We start from the raw sequence: 27,629 nt of genomic DNA, 5'->3' as shown, positions 1-27,629 counted from the left end.
AAAATGCACTGTATAAAAGGCCATAATATAATGTGATGTGGGAACATAGAAACAATTTTTAATAGAAAATTATATAATCCCAAGATATCTTATTACTATATATAGAAAGAGTTTACATGTTTGTAATGAAAAAACTACCTTTACAAGTTAGATTTGGTGCTAGCATCGATGCTCTTTGAAGTAAGCATTTTTCTTTGGTATAAATTGTTTTAAAAATGAGTAACAAAATAAATATATATAAATTTTAATATAATTATGATATTTTTCTTGAACTTCTCACCTCAAAATCATATAAGAGTCGGCTTATTTCAACAAGGGTATTTTTCAGTTTTTTAGGAGAAAAGATAAAAATCACAGAAAAAAAAATGCATTAATAAATCACTAAACCTCGACCACGAAAAAGATTTCAAATATTTTAAGTTATTCTTTTGGTTATCGCTATTTTCTATGGTCCATATCTCAAAACTCATTCTTCACTCCAATGTGTACCATAAACGAAGTTTTTTTTATTTTTGCTAATTCATCAAGGATTAATTAACATTCATTTAATTATGGGACATTATTTAATTTGGTTAGACTAAAAAAAAATTATAAGTATATATTAAAAATAAGGAAGCAGTCTGTAAAATTACATATGTTGGAATCAAATGAACTCTACTCTGAATCAACAAAAATAATTATATATTTTATCCTTTCATTTTTCAGCATTAATCTATGAACTTTATAATTCGGGATCAACAAACCGGGTTAAAGCATTAGAAGAAGTATTTGGGTTTCAAGCAGTCGTGGGCCTCATCACAAGAATTTTTATATTTTATACTTCGGCACTTATTTCGCTATCATTTTTCATCATGATTAGAGGATTTCAAGATCCTGAATTTGAGAATGTTGATCCAATCGGTAAGAATTGCAATTTATATTTCATTATTTTAATCCATTTTGAACAATTTTAATAAATATGACAAATAATTATTGATGCAACTATAATTTGTCTATTGATATCATATGTACGCAAATAAATGTGAATCAAGTCGGCTCAAAAGTTAATGTACTAACATAGAAAAAACACGTTTATTGGGCAAAATTCGATTAATTTATTCCATTTAGTTACCTTTGAGGGCGATAAAATGATTATAGGGGTTAAGAAAAAATTTGATGCCATTTTTTTGATAGGTTTTCTTTTTAGACTCAATATAAGGCTCAATTTCCAGGATTACCTCTTCATTAACCTCAAATTTTTCACCATCGAGCATTCTTTTAAGGTTTGCAATAGGAAAAAGTCACTGGAAGCCGAATCTGGAGAGTAGGGTGGAAAAACCATCGCCGCTACTTCACAAAGCATTTAGGCCCCCTCCAAGTACTCCAAAATAAACTCCGGGCTAATGGGTTGATTCGTCTTTGATGCTCATGTGCCTCATTTGAATACAGCAAACGGTTGATTTCCCGGGTGCAAAGTCCGAATAATGTCTTTTTCACCGAAAAGCAAAGGTTCTTTAGCACACAAATTATTTTATGCATTTTTGTTTTTAAATAACAAAAGTTGCTTCACTCCCCACGCTATATCTCATGAAACAAATTGTTTGACAGCTAATAAACTTGTACAAGCATCGTTTTAAGGTTGATACTAACAAACCATAGTGGTGCCATTTATGGTCAGGTTACAAACTTTTCAACCGACATAATGTATGTATACAATATTTGTATATGTCAAATATTGTACGAATGTGTTAATTTTCCGTTTTAATCATTCAAACTTGGCGCAATAGAAATACAACTTTAATTATAGAGCGTTTTCAAGTGAGGTCAGCACTGTTAATGTCGGCCATTTTGGGGACCTAACCAACCAAGTTTTATTGTTTTTTTCCTTTAATATTAAAGAAAATTGTTAATTATTGGATGTCAAAATGAGACCAACAATTAAAAGGACTTAATTCTTACTGTCATTCAAATTTATATCCCTCTATTGTATAATTTTATTATTTATCTTACCTCAAATATGTTATTAGATTGTTATAGAATCTTGTGCTATTTACATATTGTAGATAAAAATTAACTATAACAATGGAAACAATCAGATATCTTTCTCTAATTATCCTACTTTTCTCGTCCCTAATCGATCAAAAAAATAATAATAATTGTACAAATATAGACTTTAACAAGGATTTTCAGTACATACTCCATTGTTTCAATTCAAATATTACTGTTTATCATTGGCAGTATTCAATGCAGATGTTAGGTCTTTTTGTATTTATATTAAGCCATTTTGATGGAGTTTAATGAAGATTGATTGCAAATTTGTCTATTTTTGTAGTAGAAATATCAATGGCATCTCCTTCAATTATCATGTAATTTATCACGTCAGTAAAAACCAAGGTGACTATATATCAAGGTTAGGCAATAAAGATCTTTTAAGGCAGTCTGGTTGGCGTTAGCTGACTCAGCTGACGTAGTGACTTCACTTTTGCGGCAGGTCAAATTATGTCATTGAAGTGAAGTGCACTAATTTGGATCTGTTAAGCAGAAATGACATCACCTCAAGGTTCAAAGCGTGTTTGCGCCATGCCCTGTTGTCCTAATCCTCGGAATGCCCAGTATTTTGCATTTCCTCAGAAAAATTTGATGCTCCAGCATCTTTGGATCTCAGTCTGCAGGACAAAAGATCCAATTTTTTTTAAAAATGCTAAGATTTGTGATAGGCATTTTACATCTAATCATTTCGAGCGGAATCTCTCTTATTGACTTAAAGACCAGGAAGAAATTAAAAAGTGATGCAGTCCCCTCACTCCATATTCTCTTTGCTTCTCCCGGTTCAGATGAACCCAAATCCTCCAAAGGTATTCGTAATCTCGATTCGTTCAACAAAATCATTATTTCAAAGTATCAAGGATAATGGAATGAAATTCATTTTAATCGCTCATCTAAATCAGGATTGTCTGGAGAATGTATTCTCACGGATTTGTGCCACCATAAGAAACAATACTCATCCATTCCCAGTGGAAGTCCTCAGAAGACTAAAAGTAATTTTAATTGGAAAAAATCATGAACTTGTCTTAAGAAACCCAGCTGTTGAAGAGGAGTTAAATGATGAGATTGATGGGCAAAATAGTTACTAAATCAATAACGAGTTACTTTTTTTCGTCAAATAGACAAGAATATGAGCATGATGAAGATTCAATTGAATCATAGGAAACTTTAGAAGATTCTGGACTTCATGAAGCTCCTGAAGCCAAAAAAGTAATTACAGCAGTACAGAAGAATCATCTCAGGTTTTCAATTATTGTTCAGATCAGGGTATGACTTATATTGCAGGATTTTTGGAAAAGAAAAAATTAAAGACCTTTATCCAAATCTAGGGGAAAAGCCATGTGACTTCTGATTTTTATGAAGAAGTGTCTAGCTATCGGATTGAATTGGCCTCTAAGGGAGGCCTTACGATCCCCTCGGTTGAGTTTTTAAAATTTTGCCATTGTCTGGAAAAACATTTCAATGCTCTTCATTGTAACCATGACGACGCAATTGACAAAAACCCAAAGGTTTTTGAAAGGCTGTATAATTATCTAATTGAATTATGTCCTAACTGGCTTCAAGAAGTCGTCATATCCTTTGTGAAAATAAGAGAAAGAATTAGAGTAAATAACCTTAATAAAAAGCTCACACTGAAGAACTAATCTGCTAATCTGAGAATAGTTAGACAAATAGGTCAATTTACAAATTAATATTTATTATCGATGTATGTATGTAAAAAAATATAATTTTTACTTATTGCTATTCTTTTCTTCAACGCTCTTATATTATGTAATAAAATGGCAAATTAGATGATATACATAAAACATATTAATATAAGCTTACATACAGATAGTTCATTATTATTAATATGTAGATTAATGTTAGACTTTTTAAATGATTAGTTCTGAAATTCATTTTATAATTCTATAAAGTATCAAGCAAGGATATCGTCAAGTTTCATAACAATCGAAATAAGTATTGGAAAGGATTTACTTTTATAGATATTAATATCAATATAAGTTAAAAATTTTTGCTTTGTATAATTTTTGCCATGTTCCTAAGTTTACCATAAATACTATAAATGAAGTTTAATTATATTTATTTAGTTAATTTATTGTTGCCTTAGAATGGAGGAAGTCTGGATTTTAAAATTATTACTTGACAATTATATATAGGACAGAGTGCAATGTACCTCAACAGTGACGTCATTCTTCTCTTGAGAATGAAAAAACACAAGCGTAGAATTTCCTTGCTGCCTCACCTTTATATATTTATATATCTTGGTAAAAACGCTCTGGATAATTCATCATTATTATAAAAAAACATATAAAAAATTAAGGTTCCTCTACTTTTTTTTTTTTTTTAATATTTTTTAAAAATTTTAAACAATTGTAAACAATTTTTATTTCAAAAAAATATGTTGTAGAAATTTTTAAACATCGATTTTACACTTACAATAATTTATGTCAGAGGTTGTGTGATCACAATATTATGATTCTTAATTCAGACTATTGTAAATCAAAAGTCTAAGGATTCTTTTTAACTCCAAAATTAATTAATATTATTCGAGAACACAAGGTAACAAGAATAATATTTTAAAATCTATATTAAATTCTAGTAGTAGTTATATATATATCAATTACACTATATGACAAAATTCTGGCCTGGGTAAGCCCACTGGCTTAAACCCACATTTATTATTGTTAATTTAAGACGTATGAAATGAAAATTATCATTAAAACCTTGTAATGTAATAGTTTTGTCTCTTAAAAGCCTATTTTTAATCATGTTTTTAGAATATAATTTCGATTTAGAGCTATATTTCAACGTGAAATAACTATATAAATCTATTAAGCTATTTTGATTACAATTCCTATAAATAGGTTGAAAACAAATTAAACTCAAGTAAAATGAAGGATCTTTTCTGAAGCGAATATTTTTTTTTTTTTTACAATTCCTTTTATATTATTTCCATAAAACTTAAGAATATACTTAATATTATAACTTCAAAAAATATTTGCTTTACAAAAACAGGTCAATTTTTTCAAATAACTTATTAATTTTCTTAGGGAATATTTAATAAATATGCATTGAAAAGGTTGCATTAAAAGTTCCGAAATTAATTAAATGATCAAATACATACATGGGATTTGGAACAGATATTAATTAATTTAATATTTTTAATTTTTTTAAATAATATTATAATTACTTATTAAAAATAGTCATTTTATCGACTTAATTATATTTAACTACGGAAAATTTGATCAAGTAACCTCAAATTACTTATTTACTCAATATTCCGTAGGAAAATTATTAAAAATATAACTGAAAAAGTAAGTCAAAATCCACTTTTTATTACCGAGATTATTTTTAAGTTGTTCTACCGAGTGGTCCATTAAAATATGTACAATTTAAATATTAAACTTCAACATGATATAATTTACTAATTAACGCTAGAAAATTTGAACAAAATAAGTGCTATACATAAATGTGTGTCTGAGCTCTTTTAATTGTAAATGTAGCAGCTCATAGCGATAGTGGTACCTTCCAGGAGGCGGCGGAAGCCCTGGCACCCACTTCAGATGTATTCCTCTGTCATGGCAACCCAATGCTGGCAGACAGGGGCTTTGAGGACCTTGGTGATTAGATGATGGGCACTGCAGGCATTCCTCTCGACATGTACACAAGAGTTGTAGTCCATAGGGTTGGCATCATGGATGTAGGGTAAGGTGTCCCATAAAATTAAAAGTAATTTCTCAAGAATGCATACCCCTCCATTATTTTTACTATTTGATCTCAGCTACTCAAATATGGAAAAAAAAAAAAAAAATCTTCCAGACAATGATAACAGGTGCCGACGAGAGTCAATTCAATGACTTGATCGCAGGGTGGACAGGAAAATTTACATTCAAATAAAGATTACACAAAAAGTAATGATCATAATTGTATTTTAGCTCGTTTCACTATTAGCAAATAGATATATGTCTGTTGTGTAGAATTTGTGCTCGTCTAATTTGAAGTATCTCAAAGTAATTTTGTAAAACTAGTTTCAACTTTTCTCGGTCCACCCTATTCTATATAAGTTTATAATGTTGAGTTTATTTACTAGGATTTTATTTACTTGATTACATCACCAATAAATGTTATTATATATTTTTTCTTTTAAGTGTTTTATTTTACATTCAGGATATATCTTATTGTGTTCATGAGCGCAACGTAGTAGAAATTGTTTTTGTTCCTCATCTGTTTTAATTAAAGCATGGAAGTATTTCGTAAACTTTTGAAGTATATCTCAGCCGTAACATAAATTGCTCTAAGGATTGACAATTTTTTTTTGGGCTTATATCCAAGTAGAATTACTACTCCACCTAAAAATATAACACATAGTTATATGAGCTTCATGTAATCATCTCACACAATTTCTTTTGATAGTTTACTATGATAATATTCTAATAAATCTTCAATTTCTGAAAGTGAAGGGTAACTTTGTACTAATGATCGTAAGGAGTATATATTGAAGGAATCTATATTTTTCCAATAATCTTTTAATTTTTGAAAGAAAGGAAATTCATGAATATTCAACACTAATAGAATAAAGACTATATCCTTCATACTTAATTGACACCTATCTAATACAGCTACTAAGTTTGAAGTAATAAAATATTTTATAATCATTTTTCGGATTGTTATTTAATCTGAATTTAGTTTGAACTTGTTTAGACATAAATCAGAAAACAAATTCAAATAGATTGTATTTTATCTTGGAGCTCCTAGTCTATAATTGCCTTTGAAGTTAAAATCAAACAATTCCCAACAGTTCTCTAATTTGAAATTTAAAATGTAGAATGTAAATCCTCACTGTCTTTAAAATATACTAAGACTTAATGGAATACTATTATCATGAATAAAAAATGTAATATTTATCAATTCTTAAAGATAAACTCAACATCATTGCTATAGTATGGAGGACCGGACCGGAGAAAGTTGAAACAAGTCTTACTGAATTACTTGGAGATACTTCAAATTAGACACACCAAAGTTATACACAACAGACATACATCTATTTAATAATAGTAAAACACTTAAAACACATTTATGATAAGTACTTTTGGTGTAATCTTCTTTTGAATGTAAACTTCCCAGGCCATCCTTCGATCAAGTCATCAATTGACTTTAGCTCTCGTCGGCACCTGGTATCGTTGTCCTAAAGATTATATAGGTATATATATATTTGTGTAGGTGAGATCAAATAGAAAAAAATGGGGGGGGGAGGCATTTCAAATTTTTGAGAAAAAAATTATCATATTTGTCTTGGGACACCCTAATGTATGGGCCTAAATTGTCAAAAAAGAGTTCAAAAGAACTAAAAAGAATCATATAATGGAGGAGATGGGTTTCTTTCATTGCAGATGTATTTTTTTGTATTAACATAAAAATCTTAGTGGTGGACTTCATCAAAAAAACAATAAATACTGTTATCACAGCTGTAAAGCCGTACTTGGTGTACTGGCAGTGATTTGTGTAATCCACAGGCAGCATCTGGTAGCATAAAAATCTTAGTGGTCGACTTCTTCAAAAAAAAAACAATTAATAATGTTTTCACAGCTGTAAATAAAATCCAGGCACATTCCCTCAATTCCAGACTGTTTAAACAGCTTGTAATTGATAATGATTATGAGTTTTAACGTGCATGGCTAAAAATAGGAGTTACATGGACATCAAGGAAAACTTCCTGAAACTGTTTTATTGTGTATTCGACTCTAAAATTGGGCTTTGTGATGATCTAAAAATACCAAGGATGATATTGCTTATTGAAAAATATATTCACAAAACTCAATAAAATTAATTAACAGTTCCAAGGAAACTATACCCATCATTTCTAAGTTAGATCTGTATTTTGCTCTGCTGGAAGAGATTTTAAAATATACATGTCTGAATGATTTCAGGATATTTTAAAGCTAATAGTACCAAACTAGGCTATCAATCAATTCATAGAAGTAAAGAGTGAGGAAACAAGAGAGATAGAGCAAGGATTTTTTAATCAAAATGACGTATACAATCTATAAGTTTGTCTACACGTCATACTTTCTTCCTTGAAATTGGAGACAATGTCAATGGATAGTTGAAATTCAATTATAACAAGCTTTTAATAATAAGCAAATAACTTTGCAATGCAAAGTATATATGTATTATTGGATTATGAGGAGAGGACTCTCGACTTTCTCGAGGTGTTTGGACAATTATCACTTTGGGGATCATGAAAGTAAATGGAAGGTCACATTATGTGGAGGAGATTATCTGTGGACTGAGAGATGAGGCTGGATGAGATCAAATCCAATTAATTAAAGCCCTACAAGTTTTTCTTGTATAGATCATGAATGATTACAATATAATTACAGGATAAATGTAATTGGTATCATGTAAAGGAACTTCTATGTCACCAAATCTAATAATTGATGTAACATCATAATTGTCCGACTTGACCCATTTGTTTTCTTTTACGATCTTTTAAGATGATGTCAACTGGTTTGAATCGAACAAGGCACATATAAGGACATTTCCTGGATATGCATAGAAGGAATTTGTTCTAAATAAGACCGATTTTTTCATTTCTTTCTTCAGAGTTGAGATGCTGTTTTGCTTAATTTATTAAAAATAAAAATTGTTTCGATCCGTGATTGATGTGAGGGAATCTTTTATATGAAGGAAACGTTGGACAATAGAAATTTAAAATTTAAAGTATTTTAAGCATCACTGATGGATTTTTTGAATGTATAATCTTAAAAGGGTAGAAGCAGTAATCACATATCTCATACTTTGCACTGTTCCAGGAAGTTTTTCAAAAAAAGTCAGTTACATAATGTGGAACCTTTTGTAAAATCTGACAAATCTGTACAAATCACTCCTGATATCTGATTAAACATTAATATAAATATTCATGTATGTCTGTATAAGATTTTGGCCCTTTTGTTTTCGTTTCATAGCATTAGAAAAAAAATTTAAGTATTTTGATTCATGTGAAGTAAACAAATAAGCAACATCAAAAACAAAAGAATCCAGAAAACACTTGATCAAGAGAAAAGACACAAAAATTTAATTGTTACAAATCACTCAAAATCAAAATTGAATAAAAACTTTCAAAATTTTGATTTCATGAATTAATTTACTGACTTTTCAAAGATTTAAAAACTATATATGTTTATGCCAATTTGTATCTTGTTCTTGAAAAAATTGAATTACATAAATAGCTGAATAAATAGAAAATCCATATTTATAGGATTTATATTTGTATGCCGTCAATAGTTATTTAATGAGTTTTAACTTAAAATACCGACTACATAATAAAGTCAAAAAAATTACAAACAAATTCAGAAAAAATATAAAATAAGTATTTCTTTTCTTATCCCATAATTGTAATATGATTTTTTCTTTTTTTTAATTTGACCTTATTTTGAAGTACTTCCGGAACGCTGGAACTTTGACCGAGTGGAGGGAATGGTTTTTGATGGCACATAAAAAAAAATTATTAGGTCATTACCAACACCTAAAAACATGTCATGATTCATGATCATTTTGAATTTGGTCAACTTTAAAAAATAGCAAACACTCTTATATACAGGGTTGGGCATCAAAACGTATTATAGTTTGTAACTTAACCTTCCTATAACATTCGTTAACTGTCCACGTACTACTGTCCAACCCAATAGATGCACACAAAAATACCACAAAGCAAACTTGGTAACATAATACTTTAAAAACCATAATAATGATCCTTTGGAAAATTTAAAAAAAGAAAAAAACAGAGAAAAAAAAATACAATTTCACAGTTCATAAAATTAAGATTCCCTGTTATTCACATAAGCTAAACTCTCTCAAGTGAACTTACTATTTTATGAGAGAAGGAAAAAAATTCTTATATCCTTATATTGTTCCATAGAGATCAATGTTTGGCAAGGGTGTTCTCGCAGGGGGCGGCCTGGAGGGGTTGTGGCTCTGGGCCGCAGATTAATGAACTTTCGTTTTTTACTTTAAAATTTAAATTTTTTCCCAAAAAATTAATATTTGAAATCTTTTACAAAAAAAATTAATATTTTAAATTTTTTTTTTTTTTTAATTTCAATTTTACTAAGTTTTTTCCAGGAAAATTTAATTCATGATTTTTTTATTAAAAAAATCCAAAAACCAAGCCCCTCAAAAAATATAATAGTACGAACTGTATGGAGTCTGATGATTACTTTAGAGGTCATACAAAATGTTTTGCACGTTCCCTCAAAACCATATGTGAGTTTTTGTAAAGAATGATTCCTTCGAATCCTCACCCCGATCCCATACCTGACTGTTTCTATTATTTGTTTCTATACATTACAGTCTAGGAATACGTACATAAGAGGATTGTTTTGTTTGGTAATCTGCACAATTAAAACCTTTTTCCTTGTAAAGAAAACCCCGGACGATATTCTATATTTTAAATGATACATCTAGCTTTGATTAAGAATATTATTCGAAGCGATTTTTATGTAATGAAGAATCCTATGGCTCCATTGCTGCTTTCACAAACTTATCCTTAAAATCTTCTGTAGCAAGGTAGCTCCTCATTCTCGAATTAGAAAATGTTATATGGATCTCCTCAGTTATGTTATGTTTACAGGGGCGTCCGCAGGGGGTGTAGGCCCCTCCCAACGAAGGTATTTTTATTTATAATTTTTTTTTTCTCAAATATTAATTTTTGTCAATCGCTTTAGATTTTTAAAATTATTATTTTGAAAAAATTTAATTTTTTGTGAACAGATGTAAATTTTTGAATTATTTAGAGAATAGCTATGAATTTATGAAAAAAAATTAAACAACTTGGATTTTTGAATTTATTTTCGAAAAAAAAGTAAGTTTTTTTTTGTTTTTGCAAAAAAAATCGAAAACCAATCCCTCCTATTGCATAATCCTGCAGACGCCCCTGGTTTTGAACAATCCAATAATGATGTTATTATCTTATGGTCACAATTAAATAATATTTATATTATATCATTCACTCATAATCAATACATTCTATGGTCCATCCCATTTAATAATTATTCTTTTATCCAGTACCTTTTGCTAGAGAGAGCGATGTTTCAATCTGTTTCTTAAACTACTAGAATCCCAATAGGCTGACTAATGGTTTAGACGAGTATTTTTGAAGCGAACTTTTTTTTAAGTAGTTTTATTGATGGATGAGTTTCTTGAGTTTCAAAGACGTCAACCACAGTTTCCAATCATAGCCTACTGGAGCAGTCTTTCAGGACTTCTATATTTGTTAATTGTTTTTATTTAAATTGACTGACTCTTACTAATAATTATGAAGAAAAAAAAAATCTCCATTTAAAAATTTTCGGATAAAAACATGATTTTAGTACTTTTTTGATGAAACGTTTACAACACCTAAAAGTCAGAAGTAATGAATTCCCTTTTTTTTTTCTGTTTAATAATCAAATTTTCATTTAACTGTATAGTTTTATTTGTATCCATGTTTCTTTTGTCGCAAAAAAAATTAAATTACTCAAATCAAAGATTCTAAAATTCTTTTATACAATTTTTATGCGTATCTATTAAAAGTAGTGATGTGTCACGAGCAAAACCCGTAAATTGCAATTCGAGTTTTATGAAGTAAACAAAAAAAGATATCAAAAACTTGGCCCTTTTGTCTAAAATGCACATTTTATTCATTCGGCTTCAAAAAGTTTTACGTTGACAAGTAAGAGGAAGACAGCTGCTTCATCCGAATCGGTTAAAATGTGAATCTTATTATTACTAATAAGAGAGGGGGGGAAAACAATTTTTAAATGACAAATATGATATTTTGACTGACAAATTTGTTAGCCTACAAAAAGTGTTATCTAATGTTTGGGGCGTCCGCAGGGGGTATACTGGAGGGCCTGTAGTCTTCTTAAATCAATAAATTTTTGTCCCTATTTCCCCAAAAATGATCGATTAGGCAAAAATTGTAAGTTTAATTCCCAGGAGAGTAATGAGCTTTCAAACGAGTCACTAGTATTCAATGGAGTTACGATTATAGCTCGTAATTCCTCGAGTATTTTTTTTTTTTAATGAGCTCAAAAATACTCAAGGCGCAAAATTCAGCTCGCAGGACATCACTTATTCACTGTTATAGTTACACATAATATAAAAAACCAGCATGGTTTAAAACAATGAAATCGAAAATAATGGGGTCTCCGCATATGGGAGCGAAGCAGCTTAGCTGTCAAGACATTTTATTATATTATTTGCAATCAGCAGTGAGAAGAATGAAATAAACACAAATCCCACTCCGTATTGAAGCAGGACATAGACGGTTGCGCGGGAAAACGTGGACTCTCGAGCCTCTTGACCTTCATAATCTCTGTCAAAATCTGCGTGGAGTACTCCTATATGAAAACAATCCCATTTCGTCCTTCGCAGGCCTTTTGATGGTCCTAGCAACCACGGAGAAGTCTTTGGTGAGGCAATTCATCGATTTAGTGGGGCCCTCCTTTATAATAATCTACTCCAAGCTGGACAGGAACTCTGTAACCCCCTTTAAATTGTGCCCTTCACATCCTACTCTCCTGGAGCGGTCCATCATTCTTCATCTGGGCCACCTTGAAAAGCAGGCATTATTTGAAAGGGACCATATTGGGGACAATATAAGTCTCTTAAATTAATGTCCATAATCCTCGAAATCTCAATTTCAGGGTCTAGGAGATATGAGATACGTTCCCTTTTGGCTTTTTGCTCATCAAAGATGAGGAAATGTTTCTTATGGTTTGTTTATGCACAAAAGATGGCTTAACCAGAATGTCAAAAATAATCACATAACCTTCCTTTGTTGATGAGAAAATTTACATTAATTAACAGTCCATGTATTGCTGCCCGGCCGTGTATAGGCTGGAATTACTCGGATGCAGATCCTCAATTCTACAATTTTACAAGATAAAAACAATCTTGAACAAAAAATAAGGATAACATTATTTTAATGTGAGCAATTTGCGGTACCCCCAAAGGATTAATAACAAAAATGTGTGGATAGAAGTTGACGATAATTCGTCGAAGAGTCCATATGTAAACTGGACTTAACTTTGATAAATGTTATTCTAACATGATTTTGTGTTGACAGCCACGTATACTATATAAAAAAGTTTAATAATTTTGTATTAAAATTAATTTTAAAATAACCAAAAATATTTACCAAAAAAGTAAGGAATTATTATTTACAAAAGAAAATATTACATTTTTTATCTTTACTCTAAATGAGATAAAATAATATTTTGCCAAAGCCTCTGGTACTTCCCTTTAAATTCTAATGCAATTATTCCAGTGGGCGTTTAGTCCCCACAGTTTTCAAATGGATATTTAAGGAATATCAAGACTATATTTGCCTTCAGTGAACTGCGGTCCCATCCCAACAATTGTTCTGATTGAATCAAGACTTCCAGATTCAGTTATTAATGAAAACAATTCATTTTCGATATGCTCTGATTTCAATAAATATGTGATAAATGATTTATGTATTTATTGTCAAGTTCTACAATCACTTTTATAGGCTCTTCCATAACTTTAGAGTTTCCAGATCCCGGAATATATTTCATAATATATTTGTGGCCATTATACTTAATACATACGAATTCTTATATTTTTTTCTTTATTCATTTGGTGGATTTTAATTGGATATTTTGAACTTGCTTACTAACATTCGTACCTGAAAGCAAATTTTGGGGAGTTCAAAGCTTGAGATCTCTTGATAATACATTGCCATTTTCTGCAGCCGAACAAATTAAGAGTCCATATCAGACTAGAATTAGGCTTGATACCACTGGTTGATATTACTTTATTACTTAAAGTACACTCATAATCCGAATTAATTAAAAAGTTCATTTTGTTTGATTAGATTATTTTTGTTATTTCCCTCAGTTCACCATTCTTTCTTTTTTAGTCTCTCGATCCTTCCTTCTTTTATTTAGAAGAAATTTGTCAAAAGATTGACTAATTTTTTTTGTCAATGGAGGAAGCAACCCTAAGCTTCTTTGAATTTTGAATTTTAATATAACTTATTTTCTAAATTTTATAGAAAAAACATAAAACAATATCAAAAAGTTACCACAATTTCTCCAAAAAAAACAAAAAATTACCAACATATTTATCACAAAAATTGCCTTGGCTAATTTATCTTCTTCGCGCAGTATTTAGTCTCTTACACATATTTGTTAACTTTTTGCTTCAAGTATTTGGTGTCTTTAAAAGTAATGTTTGCCTTCTCCCAAATACTCTTGACGATTGAGGCAATTATGTCAATGATTTGAAGATGTTATTTTCTTGATATTCTCGTTCATGAAACCAGGATAACAGAATCTAATTTGCTCTCAATGATGTGTCAATATTTTTTTTTAGAAATAATCTACATATGTCATCAAAGAAAGAACATATTTTTTATTACGGAGTAAGTAAGAAATGTTATAGTTGTACGCCATTTTTAGTTTAGAACCTGGGAGGGATCAGCATATAGCTTGATATGCAGGGAATAAAGCGGATATTTGGGTAGATTATTCTCAATAGAAAATGTATTAATAATTTTTTAGTTGGAAGGCACAACGAATGAACTCTTTGAAGTTCCTATGTGCTCTTGAACATTTTACAAATAAAAAGGATTTTTTTTTTCCATACTGCCTGGCAAGTTATTATATGTATTTTGTACTAGAAAAATATAACCTTTCATGTCGAAAATAAGAATTTGAACACAACGCGCATTGTATTAGTATATTCGCTTCGGTACATGGACTCCATAAATGAATGAATGGTTTATTGTGGATTCATGATATATTAATATTTTGTAAAGACCTGTGAAATTATAAAACTTTTTTCTAAAAAAATTAAATATTTGAAATTTTTTTCAAACAATTTAAAATTTTAATTTCTGATATTTTTTTCCGAAAAGTTTAATTTTTTGTAAAGGCCTAAAGTTTTTTGTTATTTTTTTCTACAAAACTTAATTTTTTGAGAATAGCTATGTATTTTTAATTTTTTTTCCCAAAAAACCTTCATCTTTGAAATTTTATTCCAAAAAATTAAATTTCGCTGAGCTGATGCGGTATAGCTGATGGTGAGAAATCTCCAGCACAATTAATAATGTCCCAGTGATGTATTTATTTCAATTATCCTTGTAAAGACAAAAGCAATCTATTAAACTCTGTAGTTCATGCTTTTAGCAATTGTCAGGCTCTGGAAACACTGAAGGTTTATTTCGCTCAATTTGAAGGGGGTTTATAGAAAAAAATAGTATTTCCAATTTTACTGTTTGGATTATCGATTAGAAAAGTTACTGCTCGAGAAAAGACCAAATCAATAGAATATGCCATTTTAATTTGCAAAACTCTTAGCGTAGAGAAACTGACACAGTTGAAACTTTTAAAAGAGGAAGAATTAGTAGGGATTCTCATACCTGCAGCTGCTTGCTATAACCTTAATACGATTAAACTTCCAGATGAAAAGATCTCAACTTGGAAGTTTGTGAGAAATCTTATTAAATTTCATCCTTCATTCTCAGCAAGATACTTAATGGTTCTGTATAAAATTATTTGCAATTTCAAAAAGTTCAAATTTTGTAGATCGAAATACTCCTACAGGGGGGGGAGAGGTTCTAGAGCCTCCCTCCCCTAGTTATTTTTTTTATTCTTGATAGAAAGTTTGAAATTTGATTAAATTTGTTTCCAAAAAAAATTATTTGTCTGTAAAAAGCTATGGATTTTTGAAAAATTGTTCCAAACAATTTAATATTTGATTTTTTTAATTTTATATTATAAATCAATTTTCCAAATTATTTTTTTGAGAGTAGCTATGGATTTTAGATTTTTTCAAAAAATCTAATTTTCAGTGAATAGCTATGGATTTTTGTAATTTAAAAAAAAAATATATTTGATTTTTTTTTTTTAATTTTATATTATAAATTAATTTTCCAAAATATTTTTTCGAGAGTAACTATGGATTTTTGATTTTTTTTTTCCAAAAAATCTAATTTTCAGTGAATAGCTATGGACTTTTGTAATTTTTTTAAAAAATTAATATTTTTTTTTTTTTTTAATTTTATATTTGAAATTTTTTTATGCATAAAATTTAATTTTTTCTGAATAGCTTTGATTTTTTTTTTTTTTTTAAAGGTCTTTATTTATATTGTTGATATATTTGAAAAATATATACCAAAAGTTGGGAAGACTTGCGTTCCTAAAAACATAAACTAACATTACAGTTTAAAATTAGACCACCTAACCAAAGACGTAACAACAACTACAATATAAAAATACAATTAACTAAATAAAATTCAACACGGATAAAATAATCTATCAACAACCCAGTAAAATAAAAATACAACTCCAATCTAGGACTTCACTTTCTTTATGAAAAGTTAGTATTGCCGGACGATCCTCCTCAACGTTGAATGGTAACGAAGGGAATCGGATATCTTATTAGATCCGGGGCATATCTCACATATGCAGATATAATTATTTCCCTCAGATCTTGCTTGCAAACTGGTTCATTATTAGTCGGCTTTGCAGCAATGAAAGCCTTGCAACTTAACAGTTTTCTTGAAAAACCAAATAAATTTGAGGCTTTAATTTCTCCATTATCGTGCTTTGTTATATATTCAAAGACAAGAACTCTTGAAGTATTGCCACCCAAGGGGACTCCACGAATTAATATAGAACACTACTAAAAAACTTCCACAAGTACTTACAGGGGACTATTAAAAAAGTGGCAGCCCGTGGATATTTGGAATTGTGAAGTGAATCTTTCCACTACCCCACGGAGGGATTCCCTTATTCTTATTAGCCAAGTGTCTTATTAGCCAATGGCACCAAATGTTTTTCTTTTTCAATATTATCCATTGCACAGTGGATATTTCATACAATATCCACCACTCTTCTGCCTTTAAAAAAATATTTTCGATGCATACCAATTCTCTTATTAAAGATTGGTTCTACTTCATTGGCAACCACTCTTAAAATGGATTTTGATTTTTTTTTTTTTAAATAATTTTTTGTAAAAACTATGGATTTTTGGAATATTTGAAATTTTTTTATATAAATTTAATTTTTCAAATTTTCCCTTAATTCTATGGATGCTTTCTGAATTGATATAAATTGATTGTTGGTTTATTTTTTTGTCATCGTTTTAAACATTTTTATTTGAGTTTATTCTAGTATTTGTTCTCCTTTTTTTTTAAAGGAAAGTATTTTTAAACTAACATGTTTATTTTTATCTGTATGATACAAATTTTATGGATAAATGAAAAGGGCAGAAAATAGATTTTTAGGGGGACGGTTTGCACTGTTCGGAGTGCAAATTCTAGTCGACTATTGAAAAAAATTAAACGAAAAAATCAAGTTAGGGAAAATTCTTTAATGTAGTATTAGCTAGAAAATAGAGGGGGAAAATAGAAGTAATAATTTTTATAATGACAAAGGAGTCACAGGTTTGGGATCATGAGTTTTTTGTTGTTTTTGTTTTTTCATTAGTCTAATTGACTAGTGGCTCTTTATTCATAGTTGTATGATCTTAGTCGAGGTTTGAAGAAATGTAAGAAACTCTATCGATAGAAAGAAAGAAATTTTTCAACGGTAAAGAATAAAACTAAAGTTAGAGGATAAAAATTAAAACATACAAAGGCGGGGAATACAGGGGCATTTGAAGAGAGAGGGCTGGAGGGGCTGTCGCCCGTCCCAAATTAAGGAATTTTTGCTTTTTACTAGAAAATTTAATATTTGAGTTACTCTCCGCTTTTTACTAGCAAACTCAAACGTAGTTACTCAAAAAAATAGATGTTATCTCCTCAAGAATGTAAGAATACTAATAACAACTTCTGAAAAACAAAAACAATTGTTCAGGCTCCACTCATAAAAAAAAATTCCAAAATCATTTTAAAATAATTTATTAATAGTTGATTAATATAAATCTAATCCATATTGTAAATATGAATACATACTAATTCAGTAATCAATGTTGAGCGATAGAAATTAATTCATATTTCGTTATATTTAAGTATAAAAAATTATTTACTAAACAAAATCAAACTTGAGCTATTTGACTTACGTACAAGTCGAGAAAATGAAACTTGAACGTTATCAACGAATTTCCATTCGCGCACTCTAAGCAGTTGAACGTCTCAAAGACCACCGTCTACGCTATCGGCAAATCCGAAACGTATGAGAGGAAGAATGCCTCTGTCATACAGGACAAACTGGATCGGGAGGAGTTAAGGAAAACAGCCCAGGCCAATCCCCTCGACAACAACTTTTGGATGTATGTGGAGAGAAAGGCCTGCAGTGTCAGTCATCCAAACACCGAGGCCCTCAAAGCAACAATCACCCAGTACTGGGACGCCATGACATAGGACTACATCTGCAGCGGGTATAAGGGATTCCAATGTCGCCTGGAAACCATCATTGCTGCTAAGAGCGGCTACATTTATGAATAAGAGAGCTCAGACCTACATCTATTTATAGTATTATTTGGTTGAAATTCTATGATTAATTAAAAAATTATATCTTGTTGAAGATTAGATTAGTGTTCAGATATTAATGGACCACCCAGTACTTATGGAGTATCGTATATAATTTGTTAAGACTCGGTTTACGACCGACCATGCTTTTTGGTTGGATTTTAAATGATTTTTTCATGAACGATTTTGAAAAATATGGAACGAATTAGTTCGGTCTAAAACCCAAACACTAATCGCAAATACAATTTTTTATCCTTATTATAGGTCAATTTTCATTTTGATCATTGAAGTTGTATCATAAATAATGATTATACAATCATGCTACTATAAATAATTAACTAATTGACTGATCTTTTTTGCAGATTTTATTTTGAATGATATGTTTGGCTTTGCACTTTCTTTCAAAGGCGTCCATCCAAATGTTAGACGGCTCATGGTAGTTGCAGTACTTCAAATTATTGGTTGGTCTTTCCTCGCTAAAATAGGCACAATAAGGAAAAATATAGGATCAAATCAAAGACAAAGAAAGAAGAGAGCCCTTGCATCACAATCCGAGGATCCCTTAATAAACCTATTTTCTTCGGTCAACCCTTATTTTATTTTAGAAAGTATTTCTAAATTCGATTAAACAAGAGGAGCCATGAAATGACTAAATCAAAATTTGGACAAGTTACAAATCCAAGTAATGAATCTATTTACGTATTTTTTATGAATCCCTCTTTCAAAATCGTATGAGATTTTCCAATACATTAAATTCAAAATTAATTGATCTCATATTACTTTAATAAATTATCACAAAGTTATTTACTCATTCAAAGACTACAACATAAATTATTGTATAGACAAGAGATCAACAAACTATAACCACTCATATCCATTAATCTGACTCACATAAGGGATTTGAACAGGAAACAATGGTCTTTTGATACAATTTATTTATTCATAAATCATAGGGGAGTAGAATTTTGTTGGGTCATTCAAATTTTGCCTGCGAATATTTGTGACTAGCATTTTTATACGTATCTTTCTTGACGTTTCTTTTTATAACACTTTAAAGTAATATTTATCAAATGACGTTTTATTATAAAAAAGTATTTATTTTAATTTTTGGAATGACTTCTTTTTTGAGAAGGGGAAGCCATTCAGTTTTAAGTCTTTTTCTGTGAAAAAGTTTGTTGGTCCCATAAATAGTTGTTCAAATGTGTAGTATTCTTTGATAAAATATGACTATACGAGGTTGTGTAATATGATCTAAACATTCCGAATTTTTACAATCATTTCTTTGTAGTTTTCAAATACGACATACCTAATATTATGATTTGTATCATATCCATCCGTATTATTTACAATTTTCTTGTAACAAGAAAGGATAAGATACAAAAACCCCATACTATTTGGTTAGTTGTTAATTGTATTAAGTTTATGTTATATACCTTTTCGTTGTCTTATTTATCATGTGTATATAAATATATAATGTTTTACAAGAGATGTGCCATATTTTTGTTAAAGATATTCTTACATGTTAATAAAAGGTTTTCTGTGTTTTATTTTGATATTTGTTTTGTATAATTTTCAATAATTAAAGTTGTATAATAAAGTTTACATGTTTCAACTATGAGTACTAATTTATTTTTTAATAGAAATCATATATAATTAAAATTAACCAAAAATATGTTCCATATTATTGAGCATTTTTACGTGACGTCAGCATGATTGATGTCGACCATTTTGAGGACCTAAACAACCAAAGTGACTATATATTGTCGATAAGAAATATTTTTGCTTTTGTTTATAATTACACTGGCCATTTTGATGAGGTCGCAGACGAGTCAATTGTGGAGGAAATTCAAATTTATATAACTAATTGTATTTATACATTATATAATAGTATTTTATGTTCATATCCGACAATTCTATTAATGTAAATTTTTAGCCTCTAACGATTACGGTACTAAAATTAGGATTAGTATTATTTTTAAATAGATTAAAAGTTGTTTTGAATAAAAATTAAAAATCAGAACATACATTCTCAAATAGATATAGTATAGTTAAGAAATCAATCATATATTAAGAATAAGTGGATATTATGCACTAAATATAAAATTCTCATTTGAAAAACATAGGCTAACAATAAGATCTTAATTTATCATTTAACTTGAATATAATATAAATAAAAGTTTAATGTAATTATTTTGCTAACATAAACGAATATGATGCCTTGAATAAGCCTCTTTTGCATTGTGTTTTGACTCTTTTCTCTAGAGATTCATATATTAGGGTGTACCGAAAGGACAAAATTTGGGATTTTGGTATCGACAGATATTTTTTATTTTGAAATCCCTAGAAATTAATAAAAAAATTAAATAAAAGGTCGTACTTTTAAAAGTTTAATTGATAGTTTTTGTAGTGGAAAATTATAAATTGGTAGAATAGGCTGTCTTATTTGCAATAAATAAACAACAATATTTGACACTTGATTTCAAAAATGAGATTTTATTAATAAAAATGACGAGAAGCATCAAAATAAATGCGCTTAGTACTAAAGCGTTAAACGTAGTACAAAAAGAGTCTGCTGCCACCTTCAGGTTGTGGTACGAAACCTCCTTTCAAGGTACCCTCGATATTGAATTGATAATTTTATCAAAAAAAAGTATCAATGATTGAGTACAAAAATGCCACAAATGCTAAATGAAGACCTTTGATTCATATAAATTAATATAAAAATCCAAATCCTATAATATACCTTTTTGTGTTTATAATACGTAGAGTCGGCTTCTAAAAATCATACAAGATTTAGATTTCAAATTAATGAAAATAGCTGAACTAAATATTCGTTTATTTCAAAACGCAAGCCATGAATATTAAGGAAAATTAGTGAACTACTGGATGTCAACACGCATCGCTTTTTGAAATAGACAAGGATGCAGTGCATTTCCTTTCAGTTGTTTTCATTAAATAAGTTTTAATGACTTGACTCAAATCGTTACCTTTATTGTATCACGCAACTTTTCCTCTCAAAAGAAACAGAAAATGTGCCCGAATCCTCTGGTAGATTGATTTCTTTAAAGATTTATTGGAAATTTGCCCATTTTATGTAATTAAAATATCAGTTTGAGGGCACAAGATGGCGTCTCCTTCAATTATGATGCAATATATGACGTCAGTAAAACGCTCTATGGCATTAGTACTTTGATTTAATTTTAATATGGAAAGAGAAAGAACCTCGTCATTCAAATAAGACTTGATAGTTATTATTTACAATAGATAATTATTTATTCAAACGCTTTGGAAGATCATCATATCATTAGGAATTTTTTTCATATAATTTGAAACACAATAATTATCGATATAATTAGCTCTATATTTTCACCATTATACTGAATCATAATTAATATTAGTTATACCTGCGGATGTAATTTTTGGGATGAAAAGACAAAGTCTAGAAATTAGAATAGAAAAAAAGGTGGTTGAGAGTGATTTTTCTTCTATTTTGTTCATTAGTTAATAGGTCGCCGGTGAGTTAACTTTTCACCTTGAGGTAAGCTTCCCCGGTCATCTTTGGAGTAAATTGTTTTAAAATTTACAGGGTGCGGTTTTACAATTAAGAATTTATTTAAACAAATTTTTCTTGGGAACCCTTAGTTGTACAGCTTTAAAAACCAGTTTATCAAATTTAATATACAATTTTTGGATAAATTATGTTTACAAAGTGTTGAAAATATCATCCGAGTACGACCGTCGTGATGCGATAATTGTTGTCCTCCGTGCAGGCTGTGCGTCCAAAGAGATCATCGTCTTTCTCAAGTTGTCCTCTACCACCATGTACAAAGTCATAAAGGAGCTTTGCAGGTTGCGGCTGGAAGACCATATCTCTACCAGCAAGACGGTGCACCCGCTCATACTAACCGTTGGGTACAAAATTGGCTTTCGGACAAGTTGGAGATGTTCTAAGGAAATGTGGTCCCTAGCTCCCCGGACTGCAATCCTTTGGACTATTTCACGTGGGGTGTCTTGGAGAGGGAGTCCAACATGCCTGCTCACAACAATTTGAATTCTCTGAGAGCCTCCATTATTGAGGCTGTGAACAATATGAATAAAGATCACCTGATCAAGGCGTGCAGCAGGTTCCGCGTCAGGTTGGAGGCCGTGTTTGAGGGTATTTGGATTGAATGATTAGGGTCGTGGAGGGGCCTTACGTTTGTATATAAATGGATTTGTAAATATCTCTACTAATTTCAGAAATAAAAAGGTTTATTTCCTTGTCTCGAAAATTCTTAATTGTAAAACCACACCCTGTGTAACAAAATAAATATATATTTATTAATTACTAATTCCATTTCAAATGAGGAATGTTATCCTCTTTATAGCAGTATTTCATCATTTCTCTCTAAAATCCTATAACAGGAAGCTGATATTAACAAGGGTCTTAACTCAGTAATAATATCCTTCCCCTTTCTCCTTTACAAAAATATGATAATCTGAGTTACACTTTAGGCCTGGGATTTCTAAGAGCTCAAGAAGAAAACGGAAGTTAGGCATACGGTACATACCTCCCCCCTTCCCGTCTCCTACGAATTGGTGGCCCTTTTTTTTAAATTAAAATATGATCACCCTATTACAGGATTCTCAACAGTTTTTATGTGTTAGCTAAAATGAGATGAAGAGATAATGTCGTAGGCCTCACTAATGAAGCATTGGATTTAATTTTTATTGGACAGTAAATAATATAAAGATGATAACAGTCATTATTTTTATGTATTCATAATATAACTATAATGAGTGTAATTTCCTCGTTAAAAATTCGCATTCAAACTGGTTGTGGTAATCCACATCTAAGTGTCCTGAGTGAGTTTAGTACAAATTATATAAAATTCCAAAAATACGAAGAAATATAAGGTTTTAGAAGCTCAAATCCTAGTAGAAATCCGATCAAAAACTAGAATGGACACAAAACCTCTGCGTAAAATCAAATTGAGTTATTATTGCAACTTGTTCCACATTTATGGGTGATTATGCATTTTTTACGTTTTGTGTTACTTTGGCCTTCGTTCTTGTAATCTCAAATTTAATGGCCTCTTACTGTGATCATTGATAGTTTTCTTAAAAATTTTGATCAAAATGGATCCGTAACTTTTGCCGTAGTCCAAGTGATGAACAAATTAATAAAGAAACAAAAAGGGGGAAAAACATATCCAGCGTTTAATTTCGTTGATAGAGGTATTTCTTCCATTCCATACACCACTCCGTGCGGAGAAAATGAGTACTTAACCCTTGAATTACGCCATCGCATTGATCAAATCTTTAAAATTTTGTAAAAATGAATTGAAGACAATAATCGAATTTATCTATGAGCAGAGAAGTCAAAATGATCTCAGTTTTTCTCTCAGTCATCTGAATTCTGATTGTTGTAATTTGGGACTATTATCGTTCAGAGCAATTTTTTACCATTAAAACAATCTCCAAATTAAAAGTAGAATTAATAAAACTTATGTAAAAGTCTTTTTAATGATCAAAAAGTATTTTAATTGATTCTGTATCTTGTTCTGAACTTGATATATTTTCATTTTCAGGCTGAAAAATGATAAAAAACGACACTCTTCTTTAGTACCAATTAAGTTATTCATAATACATGGTAAGGATGAGTAATATAATAGCTTATATTATAGAAAGATCATAGTCCCGAATTACTATAATCCCAGACGTTCCAGAATTCAGATGAGTGAGAGAAAAATTAAGATCAATTTGGAATTCGGTACACAGAGATAAATTCCTTTTTTGGCTTGAATTCATTAGTACAAAATAAGTGTTCCCCTCTGTTATCCTTAAGTTTGACGTATGGCTCAAAATTCGTTATTATGCTTCAGGAATTAAATTAAACATATGTATATTATAAGTGTTTCAGTAAATATTTTGATGGACATTAATTATCTTCTAAAAAAAATGACGTCATCTATGAAAATTCCCAATACCTGTACCTTTATTTTATTAAAGTATTTCCTGCTATGTTTAAAAAGGAAAGCTATTTTCTTTATTTCTAATTGTAAGTATTGTTTTTTTCAGAATGCATCTACGAAGAATTTGTATCAAAGTGTGTTTTAAATTAGACGAACCTTCCATTTTTTTCTAGATTAATTAATTAATTATTGATTCAATGAACTTAGGCAAAGAATCGCCTTTGTATGTTTACAAATAATACATATTTTCTTTTTCTCCCACATAGTATTTTTAATTCCGTTTCTTATTAGAGGTACTACAAGAGTTGTTGTTGATAGGAAAAATAATGCACTATGGGTATCTGCATGGGTGAGGTGGTGGGGCTGTAGCCCCCCTTCTCAAATTAAGGATTTTTTTGTTTTTTATTAAAATATTTAATATTTAAAAAAAAAAATTCATTTTTATTTAATATTTGAATTTTAATCTAATTTTTCAATTTTTTTTTTTTAAATGTAATTTTCAAAGAATAGCTGGGATTTTTGATATTTTTTTTTCCAAAAAAAATTATTTTTTGAGAATGACTATGGATTTGCCAGAATAATTTATTCGACTCATATGAACCGGTGGTCAAGTTTCTAACTTTATTGTATACCCCAACATTTCCTCGAAAAAGAAACCCAAAAAGAGGATGTACGGTAAAAATGATTGTACAGTAAAAAGGTTGCCGGCATATCTGTTAGAGTAATATCGTTACGTACTAAAATTATTGTTTGTGCATTATCAATGTGAAACAAAATTGTTGTACTTAATATCATCAAGCAATATGATTATGAGTAATTTAATTGAAAGATAAAATCGATCATCGTGTGTAAATTCATTGCAACCATATTATATTCAGGCAATCGAACTATTGAACTTTAATACAAAAATCCACGGCATCTGCTTCCCTGCACATTATGGACATTTTCTAATAAATAAATAAAAAACACCTCAGGTTGTAAAGGTTAAGTGCTGGGCCACAAGAAAGTTTCACACTCCAGTGCTGCTATGTGCCTAAGCCCCAAGGACTCTTTCTGGCATACTATAAATTATGTATATCTCATGTGCCGAAGTGTATTGTAGCCTATAATACATCCCAGTCCATGAGTTGTACAGGTGAACTGCAGGGTCTCGAAGAAGGTTAAATGTATCCGCCACCGCTTCTCTGAGAATCAAGGAACCCTTCTAATATCTCAAAATATAATAATTCAGCTGAACTGCCGATAATATCAGTAGTTTATATTATATTCCATATCGTACATTATTTGATTGGATGATGTACATATGTACTAATGAATAAATTTGTTTTAAAAAATGGTTATAGGTGGAAATGGTCAAGCATGACGTTAAGTATGAAGATTTAAAACGAATTTGGCCTTGGATCCCAGTGGTTTACTTGTACAATCCGTGAGTCGAGGTGTATTTTGGGATGCTCCGAGAAGGCACGACGATGGAATTTTACATACCTTGGGACCAGAAGTTCAACTGCACAATCTGTGAGCCGGAATGGATTATGGGATATTAAATGGGGTCTTACATAGCATGTTTCTTCATCATGCAATAGTTTTATGATCCGAATATAATAGAAATTGCACATAATGATATTGTTTGGGCGGATATCTCTGATATCTAATATCTGCATTGTATCAGTATTGCAGATATTTCTGAAAAATATTTTAAGTCAGGGAATGGTCTATACACAAATTTCTCAAACTTAGGTTAATTAATTAATCTGTTATTACTTATGTACTCTTAAAAATAGTGCAACACAAAGTTTGTCCCCCTGGTCATTACAAAACGTGTCAAGATGAAAATAATACTATGTTTCATTCTTGAGGAGAGAACAAAAATATACGTATAAACTATAAAGTGTAAATACAAATGTTTTTGAGCATCAAGGACGGAGAGTAACGCTGATAAGTTATAAATGTATGTCCTTCTTGTACAATTCGTATGCATGCTATTCACCACTCTTTTACCGGGTTTCAGCAACAAGTTGTAATACCCACAATAGCTAGGGGTGGGGGGGTATGGGTGAAAGGGTGGAGGAATTGTAATATGAGATTATATATATATATGAGGGTCTGTGCATTGGATTAATTGAATTAACACTTTCGGAGAAAATATTGTGGCTTATAAATGTATTTTTTTACACTGTAGGTGTGTTAGAAAATGCCAACTTATGTTGCGAAAAAAAACTTGCAGAAGGAGTGAAAGGAAGTTTAGCAGTTTTGTAGAAATTCCCATAAGAAATGCTGGATTTTTATTTCTTAAATAGGAGGAAATCTATCTGACGTAATTTCTATTTGATCTAGATAAATTCTTAAGTCGCAACAATTTTTAGTACTTCAACCAAGAATATCAAAAAGATATTATGTAATCTTTTTTCAAATCGATTAATGATCGATTTGATGGTATATTTTTTGAGAAAGAAAATTTGAAAGTTAGAGATTATTTGTAGTTAAAATTTAATACTTCTATATTTTATGTTGTGTGATAATATGAAGATATTTCCTCTCCATTGAGTTATATTAGAACAAAATTCCCATGTTTGAGTTTAATGAAGTTTTTTGACATTAGTATTTTATTTATTTGCTGCATTTTTGTCATATTATTTGCAAAATAATCACTGTCTGATAATATGAACCAAATAATTGACAAATTCATATTATCGAAACGTGTTTTAATTGAATAAAATAACAAATAGCTCACTAAATAGCTGGATACCGAAGGGAAAATCATTCAAATAGCTGTTGATCAGAAAGAAAAAGGAGGATCAGATGTACGGTACATTCAACCCTCATGCCTCAAATCAATCATATTAATGATTAATAAAAGGGATCACGTTTATATCCGTGCATCCAACTCCGTCTTTGGGAGGAATATAACAGATCCATTCGGAAAGATAATGTCATTTATTCCATGGATACCTCCAATACATATTTGATTGACGGTTAAATAGAAATTAGAGCTATCCAAAAATCATATGGAGTCTCTCAGAGTTTGAATCGCTTCACTCAACTCATCACCTTTGTAAATTATCAACATTTTGTTTTCAAGCATAAATAATTGTTATGGATCCCCTAACAGGTGCTCATATCAACATTAAGTTTAACTGGATTAACGCGACTATTCCCCTTGAAGTATATTC

The 27,629-nt window shown here is 30.1% G+C and overlaps 1 protein-coding gene across 1 annotated transcript in view; it reads left to right on the top strand.

Moving 5' to 3' along the window:
* The window catches only part of LOC121132546 (uncharacterized), a 39,962-nt gene extending 19,845 nt beyond the window's left edge, over positions 1-20,117 (top strand). Inside the window, exons 2-3 of the mRNA XM_040727970.2 lie at positions 706-900; positions 18,868-20,117. Coding sequence (XP_040583904.1) covers positions 706-900; positions 18,868-19,133 — 461 coding nt within the window. The 3' untranslated portion in view covers positions 19,134-20,117. The remainder of the gene's footprint in view (positions 1-705; positions 901-18,867) is intronic.
* Positions 20,118-27,629: the final 7,512 nt, after the last annotated feature.

Source organism: Lepeophtheirus salmonis, chromosome 2 (genome assembly GCF_016086655.4).
Source record: "Lepeophtheirus salmonis chromosome 2, UVic_Lsal_1.4, whole genome shotgun sequence".
NCBI lineage: Eukaryota > Metazoa > Arthropoda > Copepoda > Siphonostomatoida > Caligidae > Lepeophtheirus > Lepeophtheirus salmonis.
Note: the sequence above shows the minus strand (reverse complement) of the source record. Positions and strands in the feature narration are given on the sequence as shown.